Here is a 12924-nt window from a genome sequence, read left to right as displayed (position 1 = left end):
TGCTTTGATTTGAGGTTTCATTTATTCCTTATCTCTTGAAAAAGGATATTCTGGATATAGTGATGTTGATATCTGCCAGTAAATTAGTGACTGAATATTGAAAGTTGAGCTCTTACAAGTTGACCAGTTCACAGTCGGGAGCGAAAGATTCCTGGATGCCTGTTCTTTGAGGCCATAGTTGATGCCCATCACGTGGTCTCCCTGCATCCGCCACATTTACTTTCCCTTTTAAGTTTAGCCTCACTAGCCACACCAGGCAGCTCTCACTGGCCAATCACCGCCACCGCGTCCTCCCTCGCCGTCGTGATTGAGGTTCGGTCCTTTCTTCTCTTGCTCGACTCTCTCTCTCTCTCCTCCAACCTTCACCTATTTTCTTTCTCCTGATTCAGGCACTGCTGGGTGCTAAGTCTGCTACCCATTGCAATCTCTCCTTTCTCTCTCCGCAGGCCTAGTTCCCTACTCTCCGCCGAGCGGAAGGACCTTTCCGATCAGCCACGATGAGTCTCCGCGACCTGGTCGAGGGTGAGGCCATGCTGGATGATGAGGAGAATGACGAGGAGGTCTCCGGAGACTATGATGAGGATCGCCGAGATGGACCGAGCAATGAACGCCACTATGATGACTCGAGCGAAGAGGACGAAGATGAAGACGACGATGAAGATGCTGCGCGCGCCGTAAGTATCGCATACGTCTTTTGGCCAATTAATCTGGGCGCAACTGACTCGTGGTGAACAATCCTAGGTCCGCGAAGGCTTTATCGTCGACGAGGATGAAGAGATCGAAGAGCGCACCAGGCGCAGGTCAGAGAAGAAACGGCCACGTGCTCGCGAAGAGGAACATCTCGATGAGGAAGATCTGGAACTGATTGGCGAGCATGTCCCGGGCCTGAGCCGGGGCACAACATCTGATGTATGAGACCTGAAATCCTCTTCCCCAATTGGGTCATCTTCGGTGATGGACTGGCGGCTGTCCGCCGAGGCGAGAGGCCTTCTACAATGATGGACATTTTTGCTAACAATGATTTCGCGCATACAGCAGTCCAAATTCAAGCGTCTCAAGCGTGGTCGAGATCGTGATAACCGCGGACCGTCCCAAGGTATCGATGACATGTTCAATTCCGACGAGGAGGAGGAAGCGGCACCCCAATATAGCCGACCCAGCCACCGCGGTGGTCGCCGGCACGATGAGATGGATGACTTCATTGAGGAGGACACATTTTCCGACGAGGAGGCTCAGCGTGAGCGCGACGATCTTGAAGTTGCAGCCCCCGTCCGAGCCACCGTTCCGGGCCTCGGAGCCACCGAGGCAGCGGGTCTGGATGAGAATGCGGTGGAAGATCTGCGCGCGGCCTTCGGTGATGGCGAGGACTACAGATTTGCTTTGGACATCGAAGAGCAAGAAGATGAAGAGAAGCATGACGAGGACCGCCATCTCGATTTGAAGGACATCTTCGAGCCGTCCCAGTTGGCGGAGAAGATGTTGACTGAGGACGACAACCAGATTCGCCTTCGTGATGAGCCCGAACGCCACCAGATTGCTCGCGAACCGTATCGCCATGTGACATTGACAGAGGACCAGTTCCGTGAGGAGGCCTTGTGGATCTCCCAACTAATGTTGCTCAAGAAGCGCATCGAGCCGGAGTTGCGTGAGCCGTTCCAGCGGTCAGTGGCCAAGATGCTCGAGTTCCTGATCACAGATGATTACGAAGTTCCTTTCATTTTCCAGCATCGCAAGGACTACATGATCCATGCGGTCAAGGAGCCGCTCAATGGGGCCAATCCGGACGACGAGTCTGCACAGTACAACATCCGTGCGGAGAAACTCCTGAACATGACCGATTTGTGGGACATCTTCGAATACGACCTCAAGTTCCGTGCATTGGTCGACAAGCGCAACACCATTCAGAAGTCTTACGACAGTCTGCAAAACCTGTTCAACGTTAATGACACCATTGTGGAGGACCTATTGACCGCGGCAACATCCATGGAGGAGCTTCAGGATGTGCAAGACTACATTCACTTCCAATATGCTTCTCAACTTCGTGATCTTTCTTCCGTCAACGGCGAGGCCAACGGAGAAACCCAGCGACGCAAGGCCACCAGCAAAACTTTCTTCGAACGAGTGCGGAATGGAAAGGCATATAACCTAGTTCGTGCTTTCGGTCTCACTGCCGATGCATTTGCCCAAAATGCGTCCAAGGAGGGCCGCCGACAATACACCGAGGACCCCAGTGAGCGACCAGAAGAGCTGGCTGATCAGTTTGTGGATACCGACTTCTCCAACGCCGATCAGGTTCTCAAGGCTGCCAAGTCTATGTTTGCCGAGGAACTCGTGGTGAGCCCCAAGATGCGCAAGGTCATCCGCCAGGCATACTACATGAATGGTGTTGTCGACTGTTTCCGCACTGAAAAGGGTTTGCGCCGAATCGACGAGCAACACCCATACTACGAATTCAAATACTTGCGGAACCAGCAACTCAGCGACATCGCTCGACGCCCTGAGATGTTCCTACGAATGCTCAAGGCTGAAGAAGAAAACCTCGTGGAAGTGAAGGTTCGCTTCGAGAACTTTGACCAGTTCAAACAACGCATGTACGCCGATATCGAGTCCGATAACTACTCCGAAGTTGCGGATTCATGGAACCGTCTCCGTCGTGACGTGCTCGATCTGGCACTGGGCAAATTGGAGCGTTTGATCAATCGCAGTGTCAAGGAGAACATTCGACAGGAGTGTGAGAACCATGTAGCCAAGGAGTGCCGCGATGCCTTCTCGCAGCGACTGGACCAGGCCCCTTACAAGCCAAAGGGAATGGTTCTGGGCACAGTACCACGGGCTCTCACCCTGTCCATTGGAACTGGCGTCATCGGCCGAGACCCCATTCACTGGGCCTACATTGAAGAGGACGGTCGTGTTCTTGAGAATGGAAAATTCATGGATCTGTCCGTGGGAGATCAATCCCGTGGCATCAAGGATGGCGCGGACATCCCTGCTCTCTTGGATTTGATCGACCGCCGCAAGCCTGATGTTATCGGTGTCTCCGGTATGACACCGGAAACTCGGCGTCTTTACAAGACTCTGACCGATTTCGTTGACTTGAAGGATGTTCGTGGAGCCCCCTACACCGATGATCGCGACGAAGAAGTAAGCGATCGCCTTGAGACGGTCATTGTCAACGATGAGGTCGCTCGTTTGTACCACAACAGTCTTCGCGCCATGAATGACAACCCCGGCTTCGGGCCTTTGACCCATTACTGTGTGGCTCTTGGTCGGTATCTGCAGAGCCCTCTCAAGGAGTATGCCTCCTTGGGCCGCGACATTGTCTCTATCCAATTCAAGCCTGGTCAGCAGCTGGTATCTCAGGAGCTGCTGATCAGACAGCTCGAGACTGCTTTGGTCGACATGGTCAACTTGGTCGGCGTGGATCTAAATGACGCCGTCAATGATCCCTTGACCGCGAACCTTGTTCCCTACGTCTGTGGTCTTGGTCAGCGAAAGGCTGCGCATCTGCTGAAGATTGTTAACATGAACGGGGGCGTTGTCAACAACCGTCAGGAGCTGTTGGGTTTCAACGTACAGTACCCCGCCATGTCCCCTCAAGTATGGAGCAACTGCGCCAGTTTCCTCTTCCTTGATTTCGAGAGTGTGGATCCGGATGCGGATCCGCTGGACAACACCCGTGTGCATCCTGAAGACTACGATATCGCCCGCAAGATGGCCGCTGATGCTCTCGAGCTCGATGAGGAGGATATCAAGGCCGAGACCGATGAAAATGGCGCCGGTGCCATTGTGCGCAAACTATTCCGTGAGGACCAACAAGACCGTGTCAACGATTTGATCCTGGAAGAGTATGCCGAGCAGCTGGAGAAGAACCTCAACCAGCGCAAGCGTGCCACCCTCGAGACGATCCGTGCGGAATTGCAACAGCCTTACGAGGAGCTTCGCAAGCAATTCGTCTTCCTGAGCACCGACGATGTCTTTACCATGCTAACTGGCGAGACGCCGGAGTCTCTCAAGGCCGGTATGGTGGTCCCAATTGCACTTAAGCGGGTATTTGAGGACCATATCGATGCGAAGCTGGACTGTGGAATCGATGCGCTGGTCGCAGAGACCGAACTCGGATTGCCCTATGACCTTCAGGTACGAAATGTCTACACGCCACACCAGACGGTGCCCGCCAAGATTATGTTCCTGAACCGCAAGGGTTTCACTTGCAATGTGTCTCTGCGCGAGGACCAGGTCAGCAATCCCGTTCGCAACGTCCCTGATCATGGCTTCGGGGATTGGGATGAAGTGCAGGAGCGCAAGGACCGAGAGTCCATGCAAGAGAAGGAGCAGCAGGGTGGTCAGGCCATGCGTGTGATCAAGCACCCACTCTTCAAGCCTTTCAACTCCACCCAGGCGGAGGAGTATTTGGGTTCTCGCAGCCGTGGTGATGTGGTCATCCGTCCTTCGTCCCGTGGTCACGATCACTTGGCAGTTACCTGGAAGGTGGCACACGGTGTGTATCAGCATATCGATGTGCTTGAGCTGGACAAGGACAACGAGTTCTCCGTCGGTCGTGTGTTGCGCGTGGGTGGCAAGTACAGCTACAGTGATCTTGACGATCTCATTGTCAACCACGTCAAGGCGATGGCCAAGAAGGTGGATGAGATGATGCTGAACGAGAAGTACAAGGAGGTCAGCAAGGCCGAGACTGGTGAGTATTTTGTTCTCTATTTGCATGCACTTCGGATTGATCCCATACTAATCACACATTTTCCGCTTTTCAGACCAATGGCTCGAGACTTATACCAAGGCCAACCCTCGTCGCTCGGCTTATGCGTTCTGTATCAACCCCAAATACCCCGGTTATTTCTTCCTTTGCTTCAAGGCGGGCGAACACTCGCGTCTCCAGAACTGGCCCGTCAAGGTGATCCCCCAGGGCTACGAGTTGCAGAAGAACCCTTACCCAGACATGCAGGCTCTCTGCAATGGGTTCAAGTTAATGTTCGGCAACATGCAACGCAACCGGAGGTAATCGAGGACAAGGCCGCCTGTACAGTGTACCATTTCAATTTCAATTTTTTTTTCAACGCCCCCTCTGTATGTTTGGGGGGTTGTGTTCTTTATGGAAAAAGCGCTTCGAGGAAAGAAACAAAACACCAGATGGGCGGGCATATTAGCATTTTCTTTTTTCGTTTGATCTTTTGGCTGTGTTCCTTTGCCTCTCTTCATCGTTTGGCCCCCGTTTCTTTTCTTTTTCCTCTTCTGCCTTTAATCTGATACACCTTCTGGTCGTTTGGGGGGGGGGAGCACTGGGCATTTCTGTAACCACTAGGAAGCTTTACCAAATACAGCATTTCGCGTGGGATATTTGCCGAGTAATTGAGAGGATAGAGGAGTATACAGTGCTTAGGAGTTTAATTAGTATATAGTGTATAATAAAACTGCTCATATCTATGTACTACCTACATAGTATATGTGGAGCAGAACATGATGAAATCTCTCGTAGATAACCAATATTCGGCAGTTGATCACTGGTTGTAGGGCAGAAACTAGCGCGGGGCATCCCATGGATCCCTACCGGGGAAGCATAAGCACGACGATCTTACAGGAGTAATAATACATTCAGATTACACAAATATATACAGTATACTATACAGATTATACTTTACAGAGTACATGTGAAGCATCGATTGGCCTCGGGACTGGCCCATTTGAACCGTTCCGCCGAGCCCCGATGTGCCTGTTGAATTCGCTGATCTCGATGTTGTCCTATTGTTCTATTTACATCCTGTCCGGCTTATGTGAATAAATCTCCTTGTCTTTTTGTATTTAGTTGCTAGCATAGTCATTCTTGTTTGGCATTGCGGAGCGCGGTGTCCTGTCCTGTCGTGTCCAGCCCTGTTTTGTCCGCCCACCTTGTTCCCCCTCAGCCGCAACTCCACCGGGCCGCGACGGCTGTTCCTTGTCCTGGAGATCGTCTTGCCAAAGAAAACACCTTTCTTCTACCTGTGCAATCATGGCGGCAATGGAGGAGCTGGAGATCCATAGCAAGGTAAGAAGCAATCGCAATGCGCCCTCCTCGAATCCTATTCCCAGTCCGCGCAAGCTAATCCAGTCCTCTCCTCCAAAACAGTCGTACTTCGTACGATGGATCAACGTCAGCGCCAACCACACCATCTCCTGGAGTATTCAACCGCACAAGAAGTCGGTAAACTTTGGAATCTTCAAGCACCCTGGCCAGTCCAGTCTGAGCTCCTATCTGCCCGCCTCCGATTCCCACAGCACCGACTCGACCGAGAACCTGCCCGCAACCGCCGCCAACGCGGGCGCCTCCCGGAACCAACAGTCCACCGTCATCGAGAAGCTGACCGCCATTGGTCTCAAGTCGATCAAGTGGATTGGCAAGTGTGAGGCGGATCGGATTTCTCAGGGCACGTACGATGTGCCGGCTAGCGAGGCGGGCAATTACGCGCTCGTCTTCGACAATACCTTTTCCAAACAGATCTCCAAGACCGTCACTCTCGTGCTGTTGACCTACCCGACGGGCCTACAACCGCATGGTTCTGCGCCGCCGTCTATCGCTCGCTCTCATGCCGGTGGCTCGTCGGATTCCCTACCCCAGCCTCGAACGCGCCGACGTGGAAATAGCAAGTCCACGCTGAGCGCGCAAGTGTCGGACTCGTCGGTGCATACGGGATTGTTGCAGAAGCGTCGGCGGAAGAGACACCAGGGCTGGGCGCGTCGGTTCTTCTCGTTAGATTTTACATCGTCTACGCTGTCTTATTACCATGATCCGAACTCGTCTGCTCTGCGCGGTGCTATTCCGTTGTCGCTGGCAGCGGTAGCTACCAATGAGAAATCGCGTGAGATTTCTATTGATTCGGGCACCGAGATTTGGCATCTCCGTGCGAGTAATGATCAAGACTTTTCGTCCTGGAAGCGCGCGTTGGAAAAGGCTTCGTCTAAGGATTCCAACCCGAATGAACTCTCCGTTATTGGGGGAGCGCCGCAGCTTCGTTTGACTACGCCGGGACATCCCTCACCGGCGGAAGAAGCTAAGTGGGCTCAGGTCGAGAAGTTGGTCAGCCAGGTTTCCGGCTCGCGAGATGCGGTGCGCCGTCTAGCTCGGGATACCGATCCCAAGTATATTGTGTCTCCTGCTCCGTCGCCCATAGAGCCACGGAGCCGTGGCCGTTCCCCGAGTCCCGGCCCTGCTGCGGCGCAGGATGCGTCCAGTTCGGATCCTAAGCGGTCATTCTGGAAGCGCAAGACCAGTGGGAATAATTCGAAACGGCCGCCCGGTCCAGAGCAAACCAATTCCAGCTCGTCCCAGCTGGTTGTGCCTAAGCCAGACGGAACCGGTAGACCTGCAAGCATTGCTAGTCATGCTGATGGCATGGATGAGATTCATGAAAATCTGATGGCTGTGCTACGTGATCTTGATCATGCGGTGTCGGAGTTCTCGGCACTGATTGCTGAGAGTAAGCAGCGCCGACACCCGCCAAGGTCTGCCATTATTCCTCGAAAGAGTATGGAATCGGATATCTCGCAGGAATTCTTTGATGCGACGGATGGAGGTGCTACGTCTCCACTTTTGACTATCCAAGATAGCGACGGCGAAGATGCAGAGGACGCTGCTGAGAATGTAGAAGATGATGCACCTTCAGACAGTGAAGATGAGACCGAGGCTACGACTCCGCACGACACCAGCAGCGCCTCTCCCTTGTTCCCAGCTCGTCCAAAGTCTCTCACTCCATTGCCTCTTGACAAGATTCGTCGTCGTCAGAACATTGCAGCACCAACAGTCCTCCCTCCCAGTTTGATTGGATTCTTACGCAAGAATGTCGGCAAGGACTTGTCCACGATATCCATGCCCGTATCTGCAAACGAACCTCTATCTTTGCTCCAGCGCGCAGCAGAGATCCTGGAATACTCCTCGCTCCTCGACCAAGCAGCCCAAGCCTCCGACCCCGTCGAACGTCTCATGTACGTAACCGCCTTCGCCCTGTCCTCGCTCTCCAGCAACCGCGTCCGCGAACGTTCCATCCGCAAACCCTTCAACCCCATGCTCGGCGAAACCTACGAGCTCATCCGCGAAGACCAAGGCTTCCGCTTCATCGCAGAAAAGGTCTCCCACCGCCCCGTCCAACTAGCCTACCAAGCCGACAGCCGCGAATGGAGTCTCGCACAATCCCCGATGCCCAGCCAGAAATTCTGGGGCAAATCCGCCGAGATCACGACCGAAGGCCGCGTCCGGATCACCCTCCACTCCACCGGCGAGCGCTTCAGCTGGACACCCGCAACCTCCTTCCTGCGCAACATCATCGCGGGCGAGAAATACGTCGAACCCGTCGGCGAACTAGCAGTCGCCAACGAATCCACCGGTCATCGCTCCATCTCCACCTTCAAGGCCGGCGGCATGTTCTCCGGTCGCAGCGAAGAAGTCACCACCCGCGCCGTCGATTCGTACAATCAACCCATCGCCCTCGGTCTAACGGGAACATGGCCAGCCTCGTTAACACTCACCCGCGACGGCAGTCCCTCCGGTAAACCCATCTGGACTGCTGGACCTTTAGTCCCGAGCGCACCAAAGCACTACGGCCTAACAGCCTTCGCCGCGGCCCTAAACGAGATTACTTCCATCGAAGAGGGCCGTTTGCCCGAGACAGACTCGAGACTCCGTCCTGACCAGCGTGCCTTGGAAGAAGGCGACTTGGATCGCGCGGAGGAAGTCAAGGTCCAGCTTGAGGAGGGTCAGCGTGCGCGCAGACGCGATATGGAAGCTGCGGGGGAGAATTGGACGCCGAGGTGGTTTACACGGGTGAGTGAGGATTCGGATGGGGAGGTTGTGTGGCGGTTGAAGGGGGGGAAGGATGGGTATTGGGATGAGAGGGCTAGGGGGAGTTGGTCGGGCGTTGTGCCAGTTTTTGAGAATTGATGATGATGATGATGATGATGATGGATGATAGTGTTGAGATGGTGGGGTGGGTGTGTTTTTGGGTTATTTTATCCCTCTGCTGGATTTTTGGACATTTTGGTTATTCTCGATGAGAAGGAGGAAGAGGGGATGGCTTGTACAGCTTGGAAGTGTACAGGAACCTGGATCTTGGATCTTGGATGTCTCTTTTTGCATTCCAATTTTGGGGGGGGGGATGCAAGGAGAGTTCTCTCCTGGGTTCATTCTAGAGTATAGTGATGGTTCTATAGAATATATCTCTCCACTTGATCAATCACTCCTGGTATGATATTCAATTGAAAGTTTGCCATAGTAGCCTGGATTTTAGACTAACGAATGAAGGGTTCTCTAACGTCCTGCTTGTGATCTAGTCATGCATACAATCTAGAATTTATACTCGGAGGAAAGACCATAGAGAACGGCAGGCAAACTTCTTCTATACCTCCAGACTATGTGGATTTCACTTGTCTCTCATTTATCCTTCATCAACAGAGACAATCATAATCAATCAACCTTCTTATTAAACTTGGTAATACACACGGACTATACATATTATTACCATCTGCCTATTTAAATTACAGTTTTTATTATTATTTCATTTCCCAACACCCATCTCTTCCTTCCTTCCATGCCATGCGTTGAAATGGATGAACCAAAAACAAACCAAGCTCCTTGCAAGATTCGAACTTGCGTTTTGGGAAGACTTAGAAAAGGACAATTAATCAAAATCCCACGTGATAACCAACTACACGAAAGGAGCGACTTGGACGTTGTCATCGCTTGTATAGCTTCATCTCGGACGAGGTCGTACCAGAGAAACTATGTACCCACTGAAGAATGAGGATGGCGGGTGCGAATAGAGAGTAAAATAAAAAGTAATTCAAGCAAGACTGATAGACCAGATCAGAGTAGTGTGGTCCTAGGAGTATTGTGGGGTTAATGTGTGTTCACCAAAAAGAAAACGAAAAAGAATAGAAATCAGCTCCATCCAGGGTTCGAACCTGGGACTTGAGAAGATTGAGATGCAATCGCTATCCGAGAAGATAGGATGTAATCAAAATCTCACGTGCTAGACCACTACACTAATAGAGCTGCTGATTGGTTTTCGGAAGAGCGCTTTGGTTTATACTCCCTCGTACTGGAGATTTCTATTGCGCCCATAACCTTGAGCCTGTCCCGTGCCGTGCGGTTAGATGGGTGGATAGATGATGCGTCGATGGGAGGTTAAATCACTGTACTACTGTAATGTTCTCGAGTGAATTCTATTTTCGACCATGACTTGTTTTTTCAGATGATTGTGAAATATTTTGACTCTGATCTTATCATAGTGTTAAGATTAGAGGTGGATGTGAGAGCTGTCTGTCAAAATATATTTCCTCGTCACAAGAGAATGACACTATTTCAACTACGAGGAGGCAAACAACGCGATGATTTCGCATTCAATTTCGACTTACTTTACATATAGCGCCGATCGGAAAGTAAGCCTTGATCCTTCTATTTAAAGCACAACCTAGACTCGCCCAGATAGGAAGGCACTCATTTATTCATGTCATTGCATCGCATCATATACTGCCTTCTCCACAACAAATATCCCGACTTAAGCACCAATCACAACAAAGCAGACATACATAAAAACAGGATCGAGCCAAAAGTCTCTTATATCGAGGTCACTGTATGTAACACTGTATGATTTCCTAGTGCAGAGTAGAGATAAACACGCGAATTCATAAACCAATAATCCAAAAAAACCCAAAGAACAAAACTCTCCACCCCCCACAAAACAAAACATCTAAACCCAATAATCCAACACTCACTACTCCTCCATCTCCTCATCTCCATCAGAATGCGCAGCCCAACGCTTCGAATTGCGCACCCTTGCCGCCTTCCTCGCCGACTGACGATCACCAGACCCGCTAGCCTCAGCCATACGCATCATCACCGGCAAATTATCCAGAACAGCCCTATTGCCCTGATAATAATGCTCGGCGAAACCACCCTGCAAGATCCTTCGCAGCGACTGCAGTCGCACCCACTTCCACCACCGGTCAATACTCATGATACCGTGGCGGCCGATCTTGACTGTCAGGGTACTGCCGTAGTGTCGATTGGTGTCTTGGTCGATGGCCATGTTGTATCGCGGACCGCGACGGGGGTTCTCGACCGTGGTTAGGATTGAGGCGAAGTTGCCGTGCAGGGACTTCTTCTCGCGCTTGCTGATGCGCTTTGAGTGGATGGTTGCTAGGTTGGAGAGCTGACGCTCCAACTCGGGGGTATTGTGGTATGCGTTGTAGCGTTTGATTAACTTGGGTCCGCCGGCGAGATCGTTAATGGCATGCTCGTCGGTCTCGTCTTCTTCCTCGCTATCCTCGTCATCGTCATCCTCTTGAGGGGTGTAGCTCTTCTCGTAGAGAAGGGCGATGTTCTCACCCGCAGCGATCTGAACACCAGAGTCGCCACTGTCGAGCTGGTCCATGAAGATTTGCACTGCCTCTTCGCTCTCACTTTCAAAGTCGTCTACCTCAGACAGGAGGAAGCCCCATACATGCAGGGCGGCGGTGACACTGGTGGGGTCATCAGCAGCTTCAATGGACTGCCCGTCCGAAGCAATGATATCCAGGAGGAATGTCATCTGCTCGAGGATCCCTTCCTCGCCCGCACCGCCGAAATTCGTACAAGCGCCGAGACAATAGATTGCTGCCGCCTTGACCGCATTGGAGGTCGAGTCACGGATGCAGCGGGTGAGCAGTGACTCGGTATTCTCATAGACCTTATCGTCACACGAGGTAATCACAAGCAGCTCAATGGCACGAAGAGCCAGGGTCGTCTCGCGGGTACTGGACTCGCTGCGAATACTCTTCGCGAAAGCACTCAGCAGATCGGTGATATACGGGCGAGTCTCCTCCTCTGCATAGTGGTACTTGGTTAGGCGGCAGAATGCCGACAGTGCCTCCTCGCGGCCCTGCACGCTGCTACGCTTGCGATCGAGGATCTCGGCCATGCGATCGGCCAGCTCCTGCGGCCAGTCGACATTTTCAGTCTCGGGATTCTCGTCGTCGAGAGAGCCGATGCTATAGATTAGGAGGGGTTAGTGCTACTCCGATAAGCAAGAAAAAATATTTGGTGACATCATCCCGCCACGGGTGGGACCATGAGGGATGGACTTGAAATGCACAAAGAAAAAGAAAAAGTGAGACACAAATGAGGGCTCATTGGAGATGAACAAAGAGTATCGATAGGACTTACCTCAGAGCAGTATCATCGGAGAGGAATCCCGAGTCCTCTTCATCGGACGCTTGACGACTCGCATTACGTGAGGACTGGCGGGAGGTCTGCTTGGAGCTTGCGCGGGAATTGGTGCGGGAGGCCTCACGAGAAGCAGCCTTCCGCGAGACGGTCTTGCCGCTCTCGAAGATTTGGCGACGAAGGTCGGGCATGATGAAAGAGAGAGAGGTAAGAGGTCGTTACGGGTGAGGGTTAAGAAGTGCGTGAGAGTAAAAGATGGACAAGAACGTGAGCCTCAAGCTCGAGAGTAGTAAAAGAGTAAAGGTAAAAAGAGGATATAATCAGGTGGCGAAATTACCCTATTGGAATGGAGCTATGGCGAAGCGGAATCTGGCGATGGAAAGGGTAAGATAGTACATCGTCTTGCAGGAGAAACATGGGGTGATCTCGAGAGATGAGGGAAGGTGAAGGGAGGAAGAAAGGGAAGAGAAAAAAACGACAGGAAAGCCAAAGGGACATGCCCAAGGCGAAACCTCCTGCAGACAGGCGACTGCCAATAATGGACGAGATGATTAATTGACTGGAGAGTTTCCCAGGTTTACGAAGATTTACAAGGGTTTACAATACTTTACTATACTCGATACAATTTAACCAGGTTAAAACTCGGTTCACCAGTTGTCGAGTGTAAATGACGGTCAATGCGGGGAAAACCACAAGCCGAAACTATAAATGACCAGGTTCCAAGGAAATTAGTTACCCTA

General features: G+C 51.9%; 3 protein-coding genes across 3 annotated transcripts; 2 read left to right on the top strand and 1 right to left on the bottom strand.

Annotated features, from left to right (window-relative positions):
• Window positions 1-497: 497 nt before the first annotated feature.
• Window positions 498-5017, top strand: spt6 (chromatin-remodeling histone chaperone SPT6; the record flags this gene model as incomplete). The annotated part of the gene is made up of 4 exons (XM_057155006.1): window positions 498-674; window positions 742-909; window positions 1036-4696; window positions 4770-5017. 4 exons carry the CDS (start codon window positions 498-500, stop codon window positions 5015-5017), a joined length of 4254 nt encoding a protein of 1417 aa, XP_057006136.1.
• Window positions 5018-6001: 984 nt separating this feature from the next.
• N7473_009066 (oxysterol-binding protein related protein OSH3) lies at window positions 6002-8923 on the top strand (the record flags this gene model as incomplete). Its single annotated transcript, XM_057155005.1, has 2 exons — window positions 6002-6037; window positions 6119-8923. 2 exons carry the CDS (start codon window positions 6002-6004, stop codon window positions 8921-8923), a joined length of 2841 nt encoding a protein of 946 aa, XP_057006135.1.
• A 1831-nt stretch (window positions 8924-10754) lies between these two features.
• On the bottom strand, window positions 10755-12375 carry N7473_009065 (IFRD domain-containing protein; the record flags this gene model as incomplete). The annotated part of the gene is made up of 2 exons (XM_057155004.1): window positions 10755-12009; window positions 12185-12375. 2 exons carry the CDS (start codon window positions 12373-12375, stop codon window positions 10755-10757), a joined length of 1446 nt encoding a protein of 481 aa, XP_057006134.1.
• Between the last annotated feature and the right edge of the window lie 549 nt (window positions 12376-12924).

Source organism: Penicillium subrubescens (genome assembly GCF_028828155.1).
Source record: "Penicillium subrubescens strain IBT 31985 chromosome Unknown utg000006l_segment0_segment0, whole genome shotgun sequence".
Lineage (NCBI taxonomy): Eukaryota > Fungi > Ascomycota > Eurotiomycetes > Eurotiales > Aspergillaceae > Penicillium > Penicillium subrubescens.
Note: the sequence above shows the minus strand (reverse complement) of the source record. Positions and strands in the feature narration are given on the sequence as shown.